Source organism: Nanorana parkeri, unplaced genomic scaffold, assembly GCF_000935625.1.
Source record: "Nanorana parkeri isolate BGI_ZX_2015 unplaced genomic scaffold, ASM93562v1 scaffold358, whole genome shotgun sequence".
NCBI classification, from domain to species: domain Eukaryota; kingdom Metazoa; phylum Chordata; class Amphibia; order Anura; family Dicroglossidae; genus Nanorana; species Nanorana parkeri.
Window position 1 is genome coordinate 622,117 of NW_017306626.1, and position 23,071 is coordinate 645,187.

At 38.6% G+C, this 23,071-nt stretch overlaps 1 protein-coding gene across 1 annotated transcript in view; it reads left to right on the forward strand.

Annotated features, from left to right (window-relative positions):
- The window catches only part of TLL1 (tolloid like 1), a 130,850-nt gene that overhangs the window by 106,148 nt on the left and 1,631 nt on the right, over positions 1-23,071 (forward strand). The window contains exons 14-21 of the mRNA XM_018558787.1: positions 1,018-1,213; positions 1,822-1,947; positions 3,905-4,065; positions 8,814-8,994; positions 15,263-15,388; positions 16,711-16,838; positions 18,992-19,205; positions 21,773-22,023. Of these exons, the coding sequence (XP_018414289.1) occupies positions 1,018-1,213; positions 1,822-1,947; positions 3,905-4,065; positions 8,814-8,994; positions 15,263-15,388; positions 16,711-16,838; positions 18,992-19,205; positions 21,773-22,023 (1,383 nt within the window). The remainder of the gene's footprint in view (positions 1-1,017; positions 1,214-1,821; positions 1,948-3,904; positions 4,066-8,813; positions 8,995-15,262; positions 15,389-16,710; positions 16,839-18,991; positions 19,206-21,772; positions 22,024-23,071) is intronic.

Consider the following 23,071-nt stretch of genomic DNA (forward strand, 5'->3'; position numbering starts at 1 on the left):
GGCGGTGCTGGAGTGGCCGTGGATGGCGGTGCCAAATACTTGCAAAACAGAATAAATGGTCACCAACACTCCAAGTTTTCTTCAAAACAAAATCCTTTTGTCATATCACCATGTGTGGCAATGTTTTGGGAACCTATTCGGTCCCTTTAGCAGGCAAACAAAAGTGAAAGCCAAGTCACTTTTGTTTGCCTGATGAAGGGACCGGACAGGTTCTGAAACGTTGCAACGCATGGGGATATGACCTGCTAGAATGAATAAAAGGATTTCGTTTCAAAGAAAACTTGGAGTGCTGGTGACCATTTATTCTGTTTTGCATTAATTTTTAAAGGAGACAAGTTTACTTTAAACTTGAAAATTAGAGAAAAGTATCTAGTCATAATTATATACTTGTTGTAGGTCACTGACCCAGCATATACAAGAGGGCCATAATGACTGCCAGTCCATAATGAGTGCCAGTCAACTAGTATTTTTAGAAGGAAAGCTCAGCACTGTGGCTGCCTCCATTTTAATCTCTTGACACATTTTTTAAGAAGTAAAAGCATTGTACAGGGCCAGGCCTGGAAAAATCAGGCTCTGCTTGTAAAGCACACTGAGGCACATGCAGTATGTGTTACTGAATTTTGCTGCAAGATCTAACTTGGTGTTGCTTTGGGGCGCACACATAGAATGCACATAGGTAACAACAATGTTTGTGAGCTTACACAAGTTGTTCCGATAAATACCAAAATGGACAATTTGACAACATCTGGTTTTATTAAACAACAGTTAGATAATCCATGTAATGTTGTTTCCAAGATAAAGGAATGGTATCTCCTGGAGTAACACCATAGTGGCACCCTCAAGGTGAAATAACATTCATCTAATATGTTTAACTGCTTAATAAAGGCTTCAGCCTGTGATTTCCACTTGCCATCAAAATCTCTTGTATTAAATTAATTATTATAGATAATCACGTTGTCATATACTTGTACATACTTTAGTTTTCAGTAATAACCTTGTTAATGATTTCATTTACAGATAGAGCGCCATGACACCTGTGCTTATGATTACCTGGAAGTACGAGATGGGAATAGTGAAAACAGTCCTCTGATTGGACATTTCTGTGGCTATGATAAGCCAGATGATATTAGATCTACCTCCAATACTCTGTGGATGAAGTTTGTTTCAGATGCAACTGTAAACAAAGCAGGGTTTGCTGCTAATTTTTTAAAAGGTGAGTTATGCTTCCTAAAGTATCACCTGGCTAGATACATTCAATTTAATACATTTTTCCTTCCAGCTTTCCATTAAGATCTAAGTTTAAAATACAGTAAAGTGAACAGTACTCTGACTGCACAGTAACACTATTAAGCTAAACCTCTGCAGTGATTTACAGCTTAGGTTATATACTGTATATGAAATCATAAGTGTTCAGTGAGCCAAAAAGTGTTGGGATGTAATCTTTGTGCATTTTCTTTCTCACTTAATTTTATTTTTTATTAACAAAACAGCTGTTTTATCTTGACAAACAATATGTGCAGTTCAGGTTTTTCTGTTTCCACAATACATGACACTTAATACTCCCTTTTTTCGTTCTTGAAAGAAAAAGTCTGGATTTAGGGATTCTGCTAATCTGTTTTTGAATATAGCCTAATGTTCAGGACAATGTGTAATTCAATCTACTGTAGATTCAAAAAAAGAAATCCTTCATATGACCCTGAGTGGGATTGATATCATTCATTGTTATTAGTACTGTATACGACTGTTAATAATTTATTTTTATTTTTTTAAAGGAGTAATGGAAATCAATGTACTTTAATACATATATTTTCTTTTATACAGAGGAAGATGAATGTGCCAAACCAGACAATGGGGGCTGTGAACAGCGCTGTATTAACACTCTTGGAAGTTATAAATGTTCCTGCGATCCTGGCTATGAGCTTGGTCCAGACAAGAAGAGCTGTGAAGGTAACATTTCATCAGTGACATGTAAAGCTAGCACTGTGAACCCAATGTTTTTTGTGTTTTAGTTTCTTCAAATTTCAAAATGAGTTACTGTGTAATACAAGCCAAAATATTTTTATTTAGTTTTGGATGGAGTGTAAAATGTTAGATCCAATCTCAAATCGAACCCCTGCCTCCTTTGTCCAAAGTTCTACCGCAGACCATCATTTTATTTGTTTAATACTGTGAAATTAATGGGGGAGTCTTGTAAGATGTCAGTTTGTGTAATGACAGAAATTAGTTTGCTCACAAAAGAAATATGAATGGTACATTTCGGATTACAGTCATGGCTTATCTGCCATTTGCACAATTTGTCAGAGAAAGAATTATGCCAGCTAAATACAGACTCCCTCAGGCATCCAGCCATTAACTGTCTTATTTCCACAAATGGACATTTTTTGGGAATAGAGATGACCAGATAAATTAATCCTCCTGTACACACTTGTAATCAGGTTAAAATGTGAGACAACTGAGCTTACCGTTTACTAGTCCAGGCACATTTTGTTTCCCAAATGCTGCAGGTAAATACAGCAAGCAACAAAGGCTCTTGGCTGTTACCAACTTGCTAAGGTCAGTGATATAGGCATTTGCAACAGAGGTTAAAAAATATCAGGCACAACTGTCGGCTCACTCTTGCCTCTCCCATATAGCAAGCCTGATGTAAAAATACAGTAGATTGAATTTTTACACAGCTACCAAGTCAGCCTCTGGAAATACACTACCGGTATTCTCCAGGTGAGGTGCGTGACAGCTGTTTGCAGGAGATTACAGAGAACTTTGAGAAAAGGTTAGTTGAGTGAACATTGTGGATTAAGCATAGCTGCAATTTGTGCCCAAAGCTTTCATAGAACCTTGATTGCGCTCATTTTTGCCTTTTCAAATAAAGCACTATAATCAGAAAAGCAGACATCATGAAGTGCCTGTATAATACCGTTGGCATTGCTGAACATGCCCCTGTGCCCTCCAGGAGTCTTGGAGCACAAAGAATGTTGTATGCAAATACTGACTTTTCAATACTGCTTGAGCATGACCCCTGCATCTGGTATCATAATTCAGGTGCTGTCCTACTGAGGGGTTGCCTTGCTTTAAAATATTTTATATGGACTTTGCTTATGATGGAAGCAGTTTTGGAGTGGTATGGCTTTCCTGATTAGTCCAAAACTGAGAAAAGAAAGCTAGCTCCTGAAACTGTACATAACCTACAACGGTGATTACACTGTATCCAGGTCTCTTAATACAATTTGCAGTGTGTGGCCTACTAATGCCATCCATGAATTATTAAAACAACAAAAATGTACTGTTGAAAAAACAATAGCTTACAACTGCTGCCATGATTGAAATACTGTATACTCTATTCCAAGCAGAATTATTCATTCTCATATTACATGGAAAAAGCAAACCAAACCAAATAGAGTTAGTAATAAACCCATCATGACAGTGAGTGAACTGATCCTGTAGGGAAAATTCTTCCGTTACAGCTTCATATGTACATGTAGTACCAGATACGTTTAGTGTGCTATAAGAGACTTGACTTTGTTGGTACATTTATCAGACTTGACTCTGTTGATCCATTTTGTGTGTTCAGATATGGGAAGGAGAATTTCTAATCACCTTTGTTTACTGCCAATCTTCTCAAGCCCTTGCCATGACTGTGAAAACCATTCCACGTCCATGTATAGAAGTCGTACTGCATGCGTTCACAGGGAACTTGAAATCTGCAGCCAGTGAAATGTTTATGTAAATGTCTGCAGTACCTAGGAAGCTTCTTGGCTCAGTTAACTATACTCTCTACTAATAAATGGACTGCTCAGACATTCATAAATAGTAATTCTTGCCTAAACAGAAGTAACTTTAGTTTAATACAATGTTGTGGGTACGTTTAGAACTTTGTTTTCAGCCAGTATGTAATCTGTCATTCCAGCTGCATGTGGAGGGCTGTTAACCAAGCTCAATGGAACGATAACCACCCCAGCCTGGCCCAAAGAATATCCACCAAACAAGAACTGTGTCTGGCAAGTTGTTGCTCCTTCTCAGTACAGGATATCGGTGAAGTTTGAATACTTTGAATTAGAGGGTAATGAAGTAAGTATTTGCTTCTGTCCATCAGCATTAAGGTTACATAAGGGTCACTAAAATAAGGATGGAGGTGGTTTAAGGTCACCTCAAATGAGATTAAGACCATTCAAAACTATTTAAACACCAGGAATAGGGTTTGTGAAAATTCACATACCTGAAGACTCCACCTAAATATTTTACCTAAAGGAATACGAGAGAATACCTGACCAATATTGACATATTTACCTAAAGACTTTCTTTTCATAGTGGATATATTTTTTGAAACGCAGCACAGATAAAGTGAAGTAGCTGTGCTGTGTGTCATGGGAAATTACATGGTACATGTTTACAGGATTCCAACTGGATTCCAATTGTCTGACCTTATTTCTGAGAGATGTTTTATTAGTGACGTTTTAATTAGCATAATTAACACTCACCCCAGATGTTCGTTGGGAGTCCTGTTTGGAGTAACAACTCATTGGTTGTGGTCAATGTAGGGTCTTCAGGGTTCCTCTTGCATGCTGCAAAGTTATACATCCTATCAGTAATTTCTATACTTCAGGAACTCTGTTTATGAGCTCTCTGCACAACCCTAGGTTTCCAGGTCTGTACACATCCTGCAGGAGCAAATTGAGGAGGTATGACCTAGAAGATCTTCATGCAGGAGTTCCTGGGTATTTAAGAAGCCAGTTGATGATTCAGGCCACAATACTTATTCCCTTTTGTAAATACCATTAAAAAGGCCTAGTTAGGGCCATGAAATGTTAACTCATTGTACATGCCCCCTGTTGTTGCAAATGCCTGTTTCTGACTTTTTCCATTAAGCAGCAATTCAGTGCCTCTTGGTCACAAAGAATGCACCTTTTGGTCACTGCTATAAACTTAGCTACTGCTTTACTTGACTTTTTTTTGCTGCAGAACCTGTTAAATTTTTATCTATTACTTATAATTAAAGGGGTAAGCTGACAGGCACCCTGAGAGCTTTCCTGTAGGAAATGGCAGAACTGGAGCTGGTGTTGCCACTACTTCGAGAAATAAATATAAGCCTTTTTTTTCTTTTGTGTTTCCTTTTAATAATATGGGAAATACATCTTGTCCTAAATGGGATTAAAGGAGAAAGTCCTATTCATGCATCAGCATCTGCTAGCTCCCTCTATCTTAAAAAAACGTTAAATAGGTTTGCTTGCACTTCTTTGTAATATTTGGACTGTACTCTTACTGGCCACAAAAATCACCTTTATTTGTTATTGTGTGTGAATAAAAAACTGTATTAAGAGGTCTGTAATTAACATAGCAACCATCCAGATGATCTCTTTCACACTCCTAGTGCTGAGCATTGCAGAAAGTCTTTTGTGTGGAGCCAAATACAACTCCCAAAAAATATTTATTTTATCGTAAATATCATTAGTTCTGATGAGCTCCTAAAACTGTGATTTTAACATTATAAATGCCAGCTCCTGTTTAAGGCTTATTTTGGTCCTTTACTGAACTTGTGATAGATTAGTAGAGACATCCACATTTACACCCTGGGGTCACTAACACATTTTTTTTCACACAGCAGGGTAGCACATAAAATCACACATAATATGATTCACACAATTCTTCTTCATATGATTAGTATCATGTTACTTTCCCCGGTCAGCAAACTTACATTTGGCTTCAAGCATTGCACCAATTTCTCGTATGACAGAAGCTGTGTTCACACAGCATTATTAAATGAAGAAACATTACAACAAATCATTTTAATTGAAGCCACGGGAAGGTAGCAACGTTAGCCAGGATTTTTTTTTATGCTTATTTTTTTTTCTGTCTTATATTTTTCAGTACGTTAACCAACTGTGATTTATGGACCTTGAATTAATAACACACTTTGAGCCTCAAATGAACTTTCTTAAGCATAGTTGTGACTGGAGGGAATAACAACATAGCTGCAAACAATCGGTGTATTTTCTGAAGCAATTTACATTTCATCATAAGAAGCTTAGAAAATTCCTGCATAAAACACTTTCTATCAAAGCCATCAGATTATGTAATGGGAACATAATTCACACATTGACATATTGCACACAGTCTTTCTTTCTTTTAAATATATTAAACTTTGTAAGTTAACTCTCTGGATGCCGAACTGTACAGGGTTGCATATTAACAAAGGAAAATATTGTTCATAAAAGCAGAACTCCAGGATTTTTTTTTTTAATTAATCCTTGCGGTGGGGCTACACCCGCACTGCATTGGGGCGCTCCTTCCAGCTTGCTCCCTCCTCTACAGCATATTACAATGTTCCTCAGCGTCCTCATGTCTATGCACAGTATATAAACGTGATGATTTACTGGACCTTAGAGGAACCTTCCTGCGGGAACCGGTCTAAGAAGAAGCCGGCTCAGAGAGGGTGAGTATATCATTGTTTTGTTTTTTTTCACCTTAACACGAATGAGCAGTTATCCCTTGCAGTGCGTGAGTAGCCCCTCTGCAAGGGTTAATAAAAAATTCCTGGAGTTCTGCTTTAAGCTTAGGAGTTAGGGTTAAATGTAGTATGTCACTGTAGGACACAGTAGTGATGGAACAACCAGCAGGAGAAATTACAGGGCACAACAGGGACTAGACATCCGATGCACGCCCATGAGAGTGTTGGATGCTGAAGCTTTTAGTGCCACCGTTGCTTTTTAATAGAACTAATTTAAGAGAGTTGCCCACTGGTGAGGTGAGAATAAAGGTCAGGGGAGAATTTTTTTAGATTTGTTTTACAAGCTATACTATTCTGAGTTTTATCAGCATGTCTCGCATTATGTGTAAGGCTGAGCTTTGTGCAAGGATTGTGCCTCCTGAGCTTCTTACAAACCCCTATGAGACCAACTGCCAATGGCCATTTCTGACCTCCCCTTTCACCCACAGGTGTTCATTTCTCTTCTTGCCTCACAGCAAAGACGTTTTCTTCTGTTATGAAATGTTTTATGGCTCAGTTGGTGCAATCTGTTAGCCCCCCCCCCCTTTAACATGGCGCGCTAAATCTAATGTATTCTTGGTGCCCCAAACACCCCCCTTCAAACCTATCGGGACATCTCCTTGGTGTTACTATCCCATAAGGTAGTCTTTCCTGTAGCTATCATTTTGGCCAGAAAGGATTTGGTTTTTAGTGTTGTCCAGTAGGGAGCCCCATTTGATGTTACATAGAGACAAGGTTGTTTTGAGGCCAAGGACCTCATTTTTGCCCAAATAGTCTCTGCCTTTAACTTTAAAGAGAACATGTTGTTACCTTCCCTGTGTCTGGCACTGGTTCAACCCAAGAAGATTGCTCTCTATTGCCTGTCGTGAAAGCCATCTGATTCCTTGTTTGTCTTTCTGGACGTTCCTAAAAAAGGTTTTCTGGCTTTCAGCACCACTATTTTTTAGCTGGATTCAACAAGTTATTGTACAGGCCTATGAGTTGCAAGTACATCTCTTTCCCGTTAAAGCCCACTGTTAGTTACAAAGGTTCTGCAAGTGACTGTTTAATGCCCTTGGTTCCCTTTTTGTATTTCTGATTTTTTTTTTCAGCTTGGGCTGGTTCACCTGTGTTGTTTGGGTGTCGTCGTCCCCTCCCCCAGTTTGGACTGCTTTTAGATGTCCTTAGTTTGCTTACTATGAACCTGAGTCCCTGAAATGATGATAATGAGAGTAACATTTTTGTACTTACCATAAATTCCTTTTCTCAGAGTCCATTGAGGGAGTCAGCTCCCTCTCCTTATATTGCTAGGTGCAAGTATAACCCTAGGTTGCTTAGTATGAAATAACATAGCAATTGTGTTATTAGGCACAATGCTTTAGCAAACAAAATATTGTCCAGTTAGAGTTTACATCTACTTCTAGTAAAGGAAAATAAACATATACGTCTACCAGTTGATTGTGGACAGACTTTCTATACTTCATCACAATCTGTTTAAGTTTATTTAAACTAGTGGAAATATTATTTTAACCCTAAAGATTTCTCAAGCTTTACCTGTTTTCATATTATATATGTATACATTATATTCATGTATATGTTATCAGTTAAACCTTGTATCCAAGTCAAAGAAAATGTGTATTGAAAAGAAAACCTTGAAATTTAATATAGGGAACTGTAGTATGCACAATAAAGCTAAAAATAATAATATTTGCTATTAATTGCAAACCTCTCCAAATCACTACTACCCCCCATCAATCAATGCAATGTTTAGTACCTGAGCAACCTATTGCTAGGCTCATCACTGACATGGAAATGTGGCTTAATTTCTGAAAGTTTGTTATTGCAGGTATATTGATAACCATGGCCATTATGACAGAGTATGTGGACCAATGTCTATAACTTTCTGGAGTCTCCACAGTGCTCAAAGCATAGCTTCAGCAATATTCTATACCAAGGGAGACCTAAAAGTCTCACAATAGTTTGGTAAAAAAAACGGTACTTTTTTTTTAGTCCCATCATCCATAAAACAGCAAGTCAAACAGGTGAATCATCTATTCCTATGACTGTTCTGCATGATCAAGAAAATGTCAAAGATTGTAAAGCAAAGAGAGACAAATCAGGCAACATGTGTAAACATAAATATAATAGCAATGTTATTAAATATTTTATGTATACAGAATGACTGATTGTGATGATTTATGTTTGCCGCTTTTATGCGTACAATGAATAGCTTTTAATAGTAAATGGGTAGATAATGACTTAATTAATTTTAGGAAAAACAAATCCTTCATAATTAAGAAAACCTTTGTCTGTGTTGTAAAATGTATAACATTTTTGAATATTTTGTCTTTAGGTCTGCAAGTATGATTTTGTGGAGATAAGAAGTGGACTATCTTCAGATTCCAAGTTACATGGGAAATTCTGTGGAACAGAAGTGCCTGAAGTCATTACTTCACAATATAATAACATGAGAATTGAATTCCGGTCCGACAATACAGTTTCAAAAAAGGGCTTTCGTGCACACTTTTTTTCAGGTATGGTAATACTTTCCTTAGTTCTGTACCTCTCTATATGTTGGTTACGTTGTAATTGGTCAACGGAGTGTTGCAGCAGGCATATTTCATTTGTCATTTTCTTGTGCAAATTAGATACAAAAATAATAAGTAATCTCATGAGATCTCAGGGAAAGGTATTTTCCTTCCCTGTGATGATGTGCATGGTCACAGGTCCTAGTCACATTTGTCAGAGTTCCAGGAAGCAAAGGGAGATCTAGTAACCTGCCCTTAGCTAAAATGGTCTCTATCAGAAGACTGGGGAAGAAAAGAAAAATAAGGTATAGACAATTTCAGGCTTTTTATTTTTTGCATAAGTATCTGTTTGTAGATTGTCATTACCTTTTTTTAGTGTCATGTAACCGTTTTTCTAAAACAATACAGACTAATGATTTTAGGGTAGTGGTGGAGCAACAGGGCTTGGTCGCAGCTGCAACCGCTGAGACAATGGTAGTTCTGCCACTGACTCCAAGCTGTAGAAGGACTACAAATCTCAGCAATACATTATACAGCAATGCAGAAAACTACCAGCTATAGAGGACTACAAATTCCAACAATACATTCTACAGCAATGCAGAATACCACCAGCTATAGAGGTCTACAAATTCCAGCAATACATTATACAGCAATGCCGAATGGCACCGGCTACAGAGGACTACAAATCTCAGCAATAAATTATACAGCAATGCAGAATAATATAAAGCTACATACTCTGTGTTGCTTCAGGGTGGTGGCATGATGTCTCCAGGGCTATGGTTTACACTAAGGCTGCTGTATGAGTACTCGTGAAAATGCCCGGTATCTGCACCGGTATTGGTGCATCCCTAGTTAGAACCCCTATCAGATTTTTTTTGCTGTCCCTGCTGGGGAGATTTAATGTTTTTATTTTTCTTGGTGACCATTGTCATCAAAAATGGGGACACTTGTTCTAATGTCATCTGTTTAAGAGAGAAATTCTCTCACTTTTGTATACAGAACAGGAAGTGAAGAGAACTCTTCCCTATGTAGTACAGGTGACAACAACAATAACAAATCCTGGTAGGGCAATTAACCATTCATTATTTACTGTATCCAAAATGAAAAAATAGTTGTCTTTAGATATGGTTTAAGGACTATACATGAAATATAGTACATCAGTCATTTGTAGATCTTTAGATCACTTGCATGCATTTGGGATGAAGTTGAAACGAAAAATGTATCAAAATGTAGTCATGCATGATAATTATAGCCAAGTGGTAGCAGGAAGTACAAGGGGTCAATTTCAGATACATGTGTGTGTTTAAAATATAATCTGCATTTTTTAATTTAAAATGTATTTATTTTGTATTTAATATTAAGTACCTCACGTTTCATTTTAAGGTAAAAGCAAGGTAAGTTGACCTTACAGTACCTATACAAATGGCTCACGGTACCTATGAAATATTTAATTAAGTGTTTTCCAAGAAACCTGTATTCCTCATATAGCATCCATTTGGCATAGGTTCTGGCTAATTCTTTTTAAATCCCTAATGATACTTTCCAATATGTTCGATTCAGAGGCCTGGGCATACAAGTCTTGGACGAGGTTCAACCATATTTTTTTTCAAGGCTAAACCATTTTTGTGGCTGTGAGTAGGATGTTTCCACCAAATTAAATGTCCTGGAAGGTTTCCCTAAGCTGCTCACGGCCACTGTGACAGCAACTATCTTTCTTGGGATTTATCCTAAGCAGAGAGTTGGCAGATGGTACATAGACCCTGCTTGAAGGAATATACAGGGTCAGTCTTAAGGCACATCTGCAGGTATCCTGCAAGTGACACTCACCTTGGCCCTTTGTGCGGTACATATAGTTGCTGCAGAGTGCCTTACAGGTCCAGGGAAGTGGTCCATTTTGGTGGAGCCCTGTTCCTGAAGAACCTATTTCTGGGGGTATGCTCACCAGGAGGGCGAAGACTTGATGAGATGTCTCCCCTTTAAATGATCTCGCTGATCCACTGAGTTAGCTGGCACTCTGAGGATTGGTAAGTGGGGGATAGTCCCTGTTAAGATACCTAAGTTACAGCCATGTTTCCTATATGGGTCAGCTTGGAGCTCAGGCAGTAGGGGAAGGAATCACGGCCCCTTCTCTTTTATTTTTTAAATTTGCACCATTTCCAGTGCCTGCACAGCCTCCCTCTGGGTTTCACTACCACCTTTTTCCTGGAACTTGGGTCCATCTTGATGAACCCTGCTGCTCTAAAATGGCTAAAGTTCTCTCACTTTCCTTGCATTTCTCTGTAGATGGCTTGACAGATACCTTTACAAATCTCCACGATGGTCTTCTGTCTGTCCATAGGGAATGGCTCATGTGACTAAAATGCCCTCTCCTGTGGAACATCTGTTTGGTGAAGCTTGGTGGATGCTGATTGTAGATCTTCAGGAGTCTAGGTTCAAAAACAACTGGGCAAGTTTGTCACCAGGTATCCATGGGCATTCGTGATGAATGACTTGGTGATTCCACAGGATCCATACAACCTGATCTATGCCTCCCTTCCTTCCTACCCTCGATTGTATGTGGACATAGGCAAACTCCTGGTAAACTCTCTGTGGGCACTTCTGAATCATCCAGACCTCCTGCCTCAAGGACTGGTATTCCATCCTGGCTGTTGAAGCACAGTTACTGAAGGACAGAGGCCTTTTAGACATGCTTCTGAAAACTAGAAAGTTGACCTTCCACAAAGCCTACCATTGCAATAGAAGACCTATTTCCCTTGGTGTGAAGCGAGGAAGTTTCATCCCAGGAAGTATTCTGTGAGATGCATATTATCTTTCTTTCAGTCTGGCCTAGACCAGAATTTAGCCTTGAGTACTATCAAGGGCCAAATTTCTGCAGTGGCTATTCCAGAGGCGCTTGCCTTTCACTCACTAGTGAAGACTTTTTTTTTGCAGGGGGTTGCTCTAGTTGTCCACCCTATATGCACTTCTAAATTTCCATGTGACCTCAGTTTAGTCATGTCAATGCTGGAGAAGCTGCCCTTTGAACCTTTTAGAAATATTCCTATGGCTCTGCTCACTCCCAAGGTGGCCTTCCTTGTTGCCATCGCATCTTTGAGGCCTGTTTCTGAATTGGTGGCCTTAACTTGTAAAGAACCCCCTTTTGGGTATCACACCCAGTAATCTTGGTATACTGTAGCTGTGGGTGGAAGTCCAGCTCCTGCTGAACTTCAGTGCACGCTCTGGCTGTAGGTCTCATGCACCTCAGTGCTGTGGTCGCATCTCCATTGCCCTCTTCTCCTGGCCAATTACAAAGCAAATGGCCCCAACTTAGTTTTGTGGTTGGCCAAGAGGAGAGGGGAACAGAGATGCATCCACAATGTTGGGGTGTATGAGACCTACAGTGCTATATGCGGAGCGGGCGCTTACGTTTGGTGGGAGCTGGACTTCCGCCCACAGGTATTCTTCAGTTTTGCCAGGAGATGGAGGAAAATCATATGTGTGTTTACAGCAAAGCACCTCTTCAACTCACTGAACTGCAGAAAGTTTGTTGTGTCAGGAGTTCGGCTTTAACTCCTTTTAACTCCCTGTGTCCTGCGGTTTTTACCAGTAAGACAAAAATCCTGTTTTGTTGCTTCATAAAGAAGATTACATAATGCTGGTGTTGTTGTTTATTATCTTATTAATTTTTGTTTTTTAATGTCACCCCTCAGTTTTGCAATGCGTATGATTCATTACATGTAATATCATTGTGTACAAATGTTACACTACAGTGCATACAACATTATACAGATCTGTATAAAACTTAATTGTTAAAGTATTGGTTGTGTAATGCTGCATGTTTATTTCATTTTTAGAAAGTGTATCTTGTGGACACTTGGCGATTATAATGTTACATAGGGGTCTTTACTGTTCACACTCATTTCTTTTGCTGTTGCTGGTACATTTTTGTTCACAGACAAGAAAGCTGCCTGCAAGGAGAGAATTTTTATTTTTGAATCTTGCAAGGACTTGACAAACAGTATCCCGTCAGGTCGTGTACGTATATTTGACAGACTTGTGGCCTCTGAAAGGATCAGAGGTACGACCACCCCGTAAGATTAATTGCGGTGGGGAAAGGATGTTTGCTTCTTCTTTGGTCTAAGGGCACAAACATCCATTGAAAGCTGGGGAACTGCTTTCTTCTCACTTACTTGCAAATGACTTGGGGTTAACACAGGCCCAAATCATTTGTTTCCAAGACTTTTTAACTTTAACTAACCACATGGGAATTTCAGACTGCTACTTTTCTTCTTTTAACGCATTATTAAACTTACTTCAACAAGCATCCCTTAATATCATGTAATTATCTATGATTTCTATATCTTGGCATTTAAGTTTTGAGAAACATATTTTGGAGCTCATCTACACAAACCTTTTTGGGGGAATATGGTTAACATTAAGCAAGCAACTACAGTATTTATTATCAAAAGCTATTGCTTACCTAGTCTTTGGTCACTATGGGAAAATAATACATTTTTATAACAAGTCGACTAATACTGGCTTTCTGTGACAGTATGTGAGGCAATATGGGGAGTTCTGAATGGCTACTCGGGTCCTATAATTTTAGTACTCGGCAAAATAGCAATTTTAAGAGGGTCTGAGCTTCAGAAAGGCCTATGGCGATTTGAGTAGTCTGTGTCCTATTTCCTTCCTTTGGTGGATTTCCTTTTCACATTTTATTTCATAATCAGTAATGTTATTACCATATAATATTATCACACCAGAACTAAAATTGTAAATATCCAAAACTGAGCAAAGTTATATCAACAGCCACTGTTGCAAATGTTTTTTTAAACTATGTGCATCCCATAAAAGCATCTTGATAGTATTCCTTTGTTTAGAACAAGAAAGCATGGGCAATGGCTCACTTAATGAGAAAGGGTACCTGGTTAATGAATCTTGCATTGGCTGTGTTATTAAAGACAAACTGAAGTTTTAGGTAAACAATTGTATAAAAATGGTATAAGCAGCTGTCTCTCTGCAGTCTGTCACTCCCCCTGCCTAGTCAGAGCTAGGGCTCTTGAATCCATAAAGCTTATGTTCCTAGCTGAGTATAGAGCTGTATTTCTGATAAAGCAGGTGGTTGTGTTAGACTACTGCTTTTACAGACATAATGGTCCTTCTCCTAAAGCTTATGCTGGGAATGATGAGTTGGTACCATTAGCTGAGGATAGATTAAACAGTTTCTGCTCCTGCATAGCGAAGCCAACTAACTAAAACAGGTTAAGATGGTAAGGAACTTATGTTTTTGTCAGAGATATTAGAACTTGCATAGTATTAAGACCATCATTACGATGGTCTTAGTTTGCCTTGCCAAACTTTAATAAAATACTAGAAGTGTAAAAATAGACACTTGTCTATTTAACTGGGAAAATGTATATAAAAAATAAAACTTAATGAAAGTACTTTTACATTTTAAAACTATTCCATGACAACCCCCTTCAGGAACAATGGTGACGAATAAGCCCTTGAAGGATGACACACAAGTTAAAACTGTTGAGCATTGCCTTGTGATTAACTGTGTCGTCTCTAATTAATTGCTATTCATCTGCATTATGCATTGCCATGACATAGCTTTTTCTGTGTATGTCAAGAGCAATCTGCCAGTTCAGATCTGAAGCTCTGACCAGGTCTGTTGGATAATGACATCTGACACATTTCTATTCTAGCGGATGCCTCTCTGTGTAATGGCTGTTGTTAAAAATTCTTCTTTATGCAGAAACACTGTTGACCTTCTGACAATTGCTCTCCATCTTCTCATCTTTACTACAGATCTAATGGTGGCAGTATGCATATTTAATATTTATTAATTCACCTAGTATATGGGCTTATGGACATCTTTTTTTATTACCTATTTATAACGTTTGACTTTATGAATTGGTACCAAATGTATAAACAGATTTAGTAAATTAATTACATTGTTGTTCAGAGCTATACAAATTGCTAATCTTTAATAAACAAAACATGTTACCCACAACCTTGTATACTACTGTTCTATAGAATCAGCAACAGCGCTGAACGTTAGCTTCAGTATCAATGTAATACATATTCAAATTTGATCATTTAAAAAAAAATCCACAAATGACGTAATAATGATAAATAAATATTCATGTTACCTGCACAGAGTTATTTGTGTACAAGGTTAAAGGCTGGCATGGTTTTGCATGATATGCTTTGCTTGATTTAGCAGTCATTTTGGTGCCACATTACATGCTATTTTCTTAAGGGGGTAACACAAGATTTTTCTCACCTGCAGACAAAGATGAGTGTTCAAAAGAAAATGGGGGCTGCCAACATGAATGCATCAACACAATTGGCAGCTATGTTTGCCAATGCCGCAATGGATTTGTACTCCATGAGAACAAACATGACTGCAAAGAAGGTAGGAACCCCAAAGAGATGGTTGCAATCCTGAATTGTGTAAACCAGCAAACAGAGGTAACATTCTCCTTGACCTTGCAGTGCTGTAAACTAGGCAATTTATTTGCCACAAAAGTGAATTACATTTATTGAAGTGAATAACTTCAATAAAAAGTATCTTTTGAAGATAAAAATATTTGGATGGGTAGTGTGTGAAGCGGTGCTACACATTTTTCATTCTGATGGTACATGGCACTTGGGTGGAGTGGAAGACACTCCTGGTATACAGTGTATTCAGCTGTGCTCTCTCTTCTGTCAAGCAACAGTAATTCAATAACAGTAATCCACTCTGTTTATGGCTACCAGTGACTGGGGGCACACATTGTTAACTAGTGGAGGCTACATTTCGGTTAATATCAGCTCCTTATGACATGTTGTCTAGTTTATACCTTCTTTTGTAAAAAAGCATGTTGATGTTGTTTAACTCAATAATTCAAGCTAAATTAACGTCCTCCCGTCACCCAAAGCTCAGTATACCGCGAGCAACAGCTCGTGGTATACTGAGACGCTGCAGCCGGGACGGATCCCGACAATACTGTCTGGATCCACCCAGCTGCGTGAGTGACAGCTGGCTCTGCCTATCTAGAGGCAGAGCCAGCTGTACCCGCCCCCTCCCCAGTCCGTTCCCCCAGTCAGCGCTGGAGGATTGGACAGGGGAGGGGGGAATCCCTGCAGGGAGGCGTGAGTGACAGTCACGGCTCTCTGCAGGCACAGGATCGAGAAGTGAGCGAGCGGCGGTATGTGTTCGCTAACTTCCCGATCTATTGAGCCGACGTCTGACAGTTTCATTGTCACACGTCGGCTCAAACTATGAGGCTGAGTGATTTTCACTCGCCTCATAGTTCTCCTTTTAAGTTTAAACAACATTGCAGACATGCACAGCTGCCATTTATAGATATCTGCTGTATTTAGCCAGCAAAGACTCAACCCCCAAAATGTGAACAGAATATTTCCAAGTGGCACCTAGAAATGGCAACGTTTATGACTTTAGTTATTGACGATATCCGGGAAACACTGTGCTACACTATCAACCAAAATTGTTCTCCAAAATATAGGTCAGCTTGGACAAAACATAACAACTTCTTTAGCAGCTGAACACTAAAAGTTACTAACACTACAGTTTAATAAAATATTAAATATTTCATAGGCTGTGATGTAACTTAAAATTTAGTTTAAACCTTCAAATAGATTGTACATAATATATGGCTGCCCTGCCTAATAGCCTAATTACCTTTTTTTGTGATTGCAACTACTATACATTAAATAATGTCTTTCCTTACACAGCTGAATGTGAACATAGAATTCATAGCCAGAATGGAGTAATAACAAGCCCCAACTGGCCAGACAAGTATCCAAGTCGTAAGGAATGTACTTGGGAAATAAGTGCCACTCCAGGTCATAGGGTTAAGCTAGTAAGTACTTGTTTGTGTTCACCTTCTTTTTGGTTAGGAATACTGTGAAAATATGAAATGGTAGTAAAAGTAATCGATTACAAAGCTGCATATTTTTTTTCTGTAATTTTTTTTTTCCCTTCTTTAAATTGTCATGTATCTTCTAGTTTTGCACTGCAGAACACACAACAAAGAATTATTGCTTGCAGACAAGGTCAGATATGCTGAAAACCACCAAACATGATAGATACATATAGAACTTGACCCCTGCTTGAATTTAATCTCCAACTCATACACAATGGAGCATGTTACTACATGGCATCCCATCAAGAAATTTGAAACATAAAAGATCTTTTAAACCAATAAAAATTTGGAAAATATGCAGCTTGCAAAGCACATATTTAAATATTGTAGAGTTTAAGGATTTTGATGGGTTTGGTGGCTAAGGCTCCTTTTCCACTTGTCAACACTACCATTTTGAAGGTGATGGAAATGGTGTGGGCACATTGTACACGCATATGGTATCAGTTCTTAGAATTATGGGGAGAGTTCTACCCAGGGTGGAACAGTGCAGAGTAGTCCCCCTGCCTCCAAGTCATTATGTCTCTGTCAGACTCATCATCATGAGAGTTTTAGCCCTCATACTGGGCGTGCTACAATTTTTTTCTGGTTTATTAAGGTACATCTAGGGATGTAAGGCCACTAATGTCACAACAAACAAATATTGGGCTGCAAAAAGGCACAAACTGCAGTAACAGGATCACTAATGCTTTGTAAGCATCTGTCTCACCCAAAAAGGCCACATTTAATGTGAACTCCCTTTCATATGGATCAGTTTTCTTATCCATGCCATCCCTAACACAGCTGATGTTTGTGGTTAAGATGCAGTGAAAGGGTTTTCTCTTTTCTTATAGGAAGAAGGAAAGTGTAGCTGTGACCACAGAGATCTTCCAACATGAAAATCATGTACAGCAAGTCATGCCTATAGTGCACTTATCCTTAGTGGGTCAACCGTCCCATTCCAATTATAAATATAAGATACTTTCTTGTGCTGCTTTTTTCAGGAGATATTCAATATCCACTGTATGCTGTTCACAGAGCTGCATAAACTCTCTTCCAAAAATGTTTCTTGTCCAGTAATGTCTGCACAGATTGTGGATTGTCCATACACATAGCCATTTGCCAATCTGATCTTTATCACTTGATTTAGACATTGACAGTCTCACATGCTTGGGAATTAATCCATAGCGTGATCAAGGGAAGAGCTACAAGGCAGTCCCTTTACTAAAAGGATCTAGCTTAATGAACTTTAATATCTCCGTTCTTTTACAATGACTGAAATCTTTAGTAGACTTCAGACTTTGGTTTGCTCCTCCCTGGTGAACCTGTTTCTGCAAGGTCTACTATACTAGAAGGTAATAGTAGTATTAGCATGTATATAGCTTTTAGTAATTTTTTACATTAGACATTAAAGCTATTAAGGGAATTCGGCTTTCAGTTCTCAGCTTTCAGTTAACACAAGACATGAAAGAATAATGCTTCCTCACTCAAGTTATCTAATGAAAAAATGTTTGTTGCCTATAACAGTCAATATTGTTTAGGTAGAGTAAAGGGAAGAATCCTATTGGTTGTAACATGTAGAACAAAAACTATTTCCCATTACGCACTTTCATATGTAGGGCCCAAAAAAGCTAAAATGATAATTGTAAAGAGGTCCGTTCACAAACATTATGGACTCTTCACAGATAGTCTCTGATTGGCGATAAATGTGAGATACTGTGGATGTCAGAAAATATAGCTATTTAAGAAAAAAAAATCCTGATTTATGAGACATAGAAGCTTTCCACAGTAAAGTGTGCATTTCATGTAAAAATATGATTACCCACATATGCAATATTTATGTTTCTGCATTTAGTATTTTGTATTTGATGAGAAAACTGTCATAAGGGAAATTAAGTTGGTTAAAATAATGATTGCATCTTGATAAACTGGACACAAAGTTATAATATTGTAGGGTTTTTTTCCCTGGAGGTCCAAAGCACAGAAGCACTACTAAAATGTCCATCTAGCATGTACTAAATCTGATCATGCTTGTTAACAGATTTCAAGATTTGATTCATAGGAAAGAAGTGCACACTATGCAGTTTATATACTGTAAAATATTTTCATTCTAGGCATTCAGTGAATTTGAGATTGAGCAGCATCAAGAATGTGCATACGACCACCTAGAAGTTTTTGATGGTGAAACGGACAAGTCATCCATCCTGGGGAGATTATGTGGTAGTAAGATTCCAGAACCTTTAATTGCCACGGGAAATAAGATGTTTCTACATTTTGTGTCCGATGCATCAGTACAAAGAAAAGGATTTCAAGCCACCCATTCCACAGGTCAGTGCAAAGTATTAATGGATTTATTTTGCTGCTCCTGAATAAATATAGTAATGATGGGAAGAATGTGAATAGGATTTTCAACATACCTTTCAACATCTCGTGGAGTCACGAGGCGGCCCAACTAAGTCATCTCATGGAGTCATCTCGTGGCCCAACAAAGTACTGATGGGGTGGTCATAATAATCTGGCCACTCAGTGTAGTTCCACCATTCCATTATGTCTATACTATCACCATAACAGCAGCTACGATTTAACTTTTCCACACTTGTTGCTTCTAAACTATACGTTTAATAAATGATTTTTAATAGGATTATTTTTCCATGCTGCATCTTACAGACAGTATGAGTTATGCCAGAAAGGTTTTAAAGGCTGATCGGTGCCATCTGTTTAAGGGGTGGTGATACCTCACAGCATATATTTAAATATACCACCCTTTGAAAAAGCAGCAAATCAGTGGTGCATTTTACTGATTGATTATAGGTGAGCAGTTCTTTAGTATCACCTTTTCAATCTAAACACATAATTTCTGATATAAATACTGCCACCTTTGAGTGAGCATTATTATGTTAAAGCAGGCAATAAATGCTGACATTCATGTTAAAGTCACTGTGTCGGTTTTAGTATTTGTGGGCACAAAAAAATTGCATTGCACTGACATCTAGTGGTTCAGTTGATTTTGCAGTATCTTCTGATACCGAGTTATAGATCTTGAGCTTGCATGTTGTGCCATTTAATTCATAAAGTAATTGCATGCCCTTGCTAGTTAAGTATATTTTATTTTACTTAAAATATTTTAATATGTAAATTTTACATGTAAAAATGTCCATGTTGCATTTTACCTAAAGCTTAACTTCAACCAGAACTTCTTTTTTTTATTGGTGTTGGATAGTGCACATTTTAAGCACCTCTGTCAGGTTGTTATTGCTGTCTGTAAACCTGTTTGGAGATATTCCATCACTGCCTGCATGGTAATCAACACAAGTGAGGGGAATCTTCATAACCTGGATACACACATCAAATAAAATCTGCTAACCCTTTCCCTCTCTATCCAAAGCTAAAACTAAAATGATTTTTTATTAAAGCTTCTTAATCTGCTTATATTTTGCCTTCCTAGGTTCCCCACTCGTCAACATGCTAATTACATTTTTAAATAAAACATTTCTGTTTTCATTACATGCCTTATTTTAGACCCAGTGATCTCATCACTGGGTCTCTGTGCTTTTTTATGTAATGCAGGCAGTTCAAGGCTATTGGGAGGGGCCGGCAGGGTGGTTATAATCCTTTTCCTGAAAAGATCACAGCATCCTGCCCTCAGTCCTGATGCAAGCAGTGGGCTGGCACTTTGGAGGAATTATGCAAGTATCAAAATGCTTTGATGGGCTGCTGTCAGTCTGGAGGAGTGGGCATTTCTAGGCAGGTTTCATTTGCATACAAACCACCCTTGGTGATGCTGAGCCTCCATGATTGAAAGAACTGAAATCCAATTAATAAAAGAGAAGTACCAGGGACAGTCAGGCTGGGGGTTATGGGGGGAGCTAGATGATGCTGACTTGAAGCCCACATTGTTCAGTGAAATCAGAGGAAGCAATTTCAGGAGAGGAGAGGAGCCTGTACAACTGTACAAGACTAAGAGGAAGGCTGGAGTTTAGCTTTAACTAGAGAGGATTATAACACTCTGCGTTTGCAATCTTTATGAAATAAACCCAACATAAGAAGTAGTAACATCCCATCACAAGGTTCGGAACTCAGGAATCTTGTGGTTTAATATCCAACTTTACTGCTGCCCCAAAATCACAAAGCTAAAAAAAAGTCAGGACAGTGTTTTACATGTACTTTTCATGGTAGTGTAAATATAGGCAGTTGCTGGCCAGACTTTATCTTTGTGATGTTGGGACAGGAGTATACTAAGCCGTGAGTACCCCGTGTTTTCTAACTGTGATGTGAAGTGGATAAATGGGTACACATTGAGAGCTGATTGATTAGTAGTAAAAAGTGGTAAGTAGTAACAAATGGAGATCTCCAGAGGCTTCCCCTGGAGGTGAAGAGACATGTTAGATTATTTATCCATCTGTGTTCCTTTTGGGGAGACTTCCTCTCATTTACTGTCAGGGCTGGATGTGATGGGAATCCTCTCCAAAAGGGACGCATACAAAAACACATTTTCTTTAGAGTGGGACAGGGTTAAAACTTCTAACCGTGTTTTATTGCTTTCTGCAACTCCCTCCCCAAGTGACAACTGGGAGAGCATGTGAGGGAACATCTTCCCAATGAGGTCATAGACAGAAAATTACTGAACCGATAATTAAACACTTTCCCACACTATGCAATAAAGCTTTGGCTGGAGCTATGCTTTAACCCCTTTCTGCACACCACTTGTATATAAACATTTTCCTCTTTGAGAACCGCCAGGCAACACTTAATGTAGCTGGTGTCTCTCAGCCCTCAAGCCCTGGGTCCCTGCTGATGATCAGGAAATCCTCCCAATCATGTGATTTACTATTTCAGCTCTGACTAGCTATTCATGTGAGTATTCTCTACAACCCTGTTTTATTTCCTCTCAACAGAATGTGGTGGCAGACTAAAAGCAGAATCAAAGCCCAGAGACCTGTTCTCCCATGCCCAGTTTGGTGACAACAACTACCCGGTCCAGGCGGATTGTGAGTGGTTGTTAGTATCGGAGAGAGGTCTTCGTGTCGAGCTAAGCTTTCCAACATTTGAGGTGGAAGAGGAGGCAGACTGCGGCTACGATTACATGGAGCTGTTCGATGGTCATGACACATCAGCAATGAGACTGGGTCGTTACTGTGGATCAGGGGTAAGAGAATCTTTGCTGATTCATTTATCATTTATTCAAAGCAAAGCCTTTTTTGCTTGTCCATTTCATTGTAAGTATCAGGAAAAGTGTGCAAAAAGTCTTACCACCTCCCAAGCACTAATCTATATGATGTTTATATGTTTGATTTGGGTTTGCATTCTCCATTGTCTTTGGCAATTCAATAAGCCCTAAATAGTGATGGCTTGTTGATTATTGCCCTTTATTCAGCAATGAAGATGTATGTATTGTGGTAAAAAATAAAAAAAAATATGAAAAGTGTTCCTGATGCTGATAAAGCAACCAGTGTGCTTCTAGCTCTGAATTCACTGGAAGAGTAAATATAAGAATCTGGTAGCTTTTGGCAAAATTTGTTTACTTTACTTTGTAAAGATCTCTGATTACCTTTTTTCTTGGCGATTGAAGGGTCTGAGTTTTGAGCTACAATCTGCTGTATTCTACATATTATTGGACATTCTTTGCATATTTGCTTTTTAATGGACATCTAGTGCTAACATCAGGAGTGTTCATACTGCTTATGCTCTTGCATTGGTGCTTCTAGGGGCAACAGTGCCTTTCAGGCAAACCCTAAGGGGTTAGATATTACTTGTTCTTGACTAGCAATGGCAAAGTCCCCTTTATAATGGGAACAGAACCATGTCAAGATATAAAGGGTTGCACTCAAAAAAAGATGCATCTGAAGCTAGTTAGGCTATTGAACTGTTTCCATTGCTGAGTCAGAGAGTAACATATAGCATCATGCGGACAGCCCCTTTTGAAGCACTTGCTGAGATGATACAGCTATCAGCACTAGCCATACAAAGGCCAGAAAAAGTATCCAATGATCAATACTATAGGGTAACCATGATTTATGTCCATACCATAATTTTGAAGATAAGTCCACTTAAGTCTCTGTCTACCAATGGCCAGGAACGATGCTCTGTAATAGTGGGCTCAATGCTAACTACTAGTTGGTAGCTAGTTGGATCTTTATTTTCTTCTTGCATTTGTCTGCTACCAACAAATGCTTTCATATACAAACATATATTTA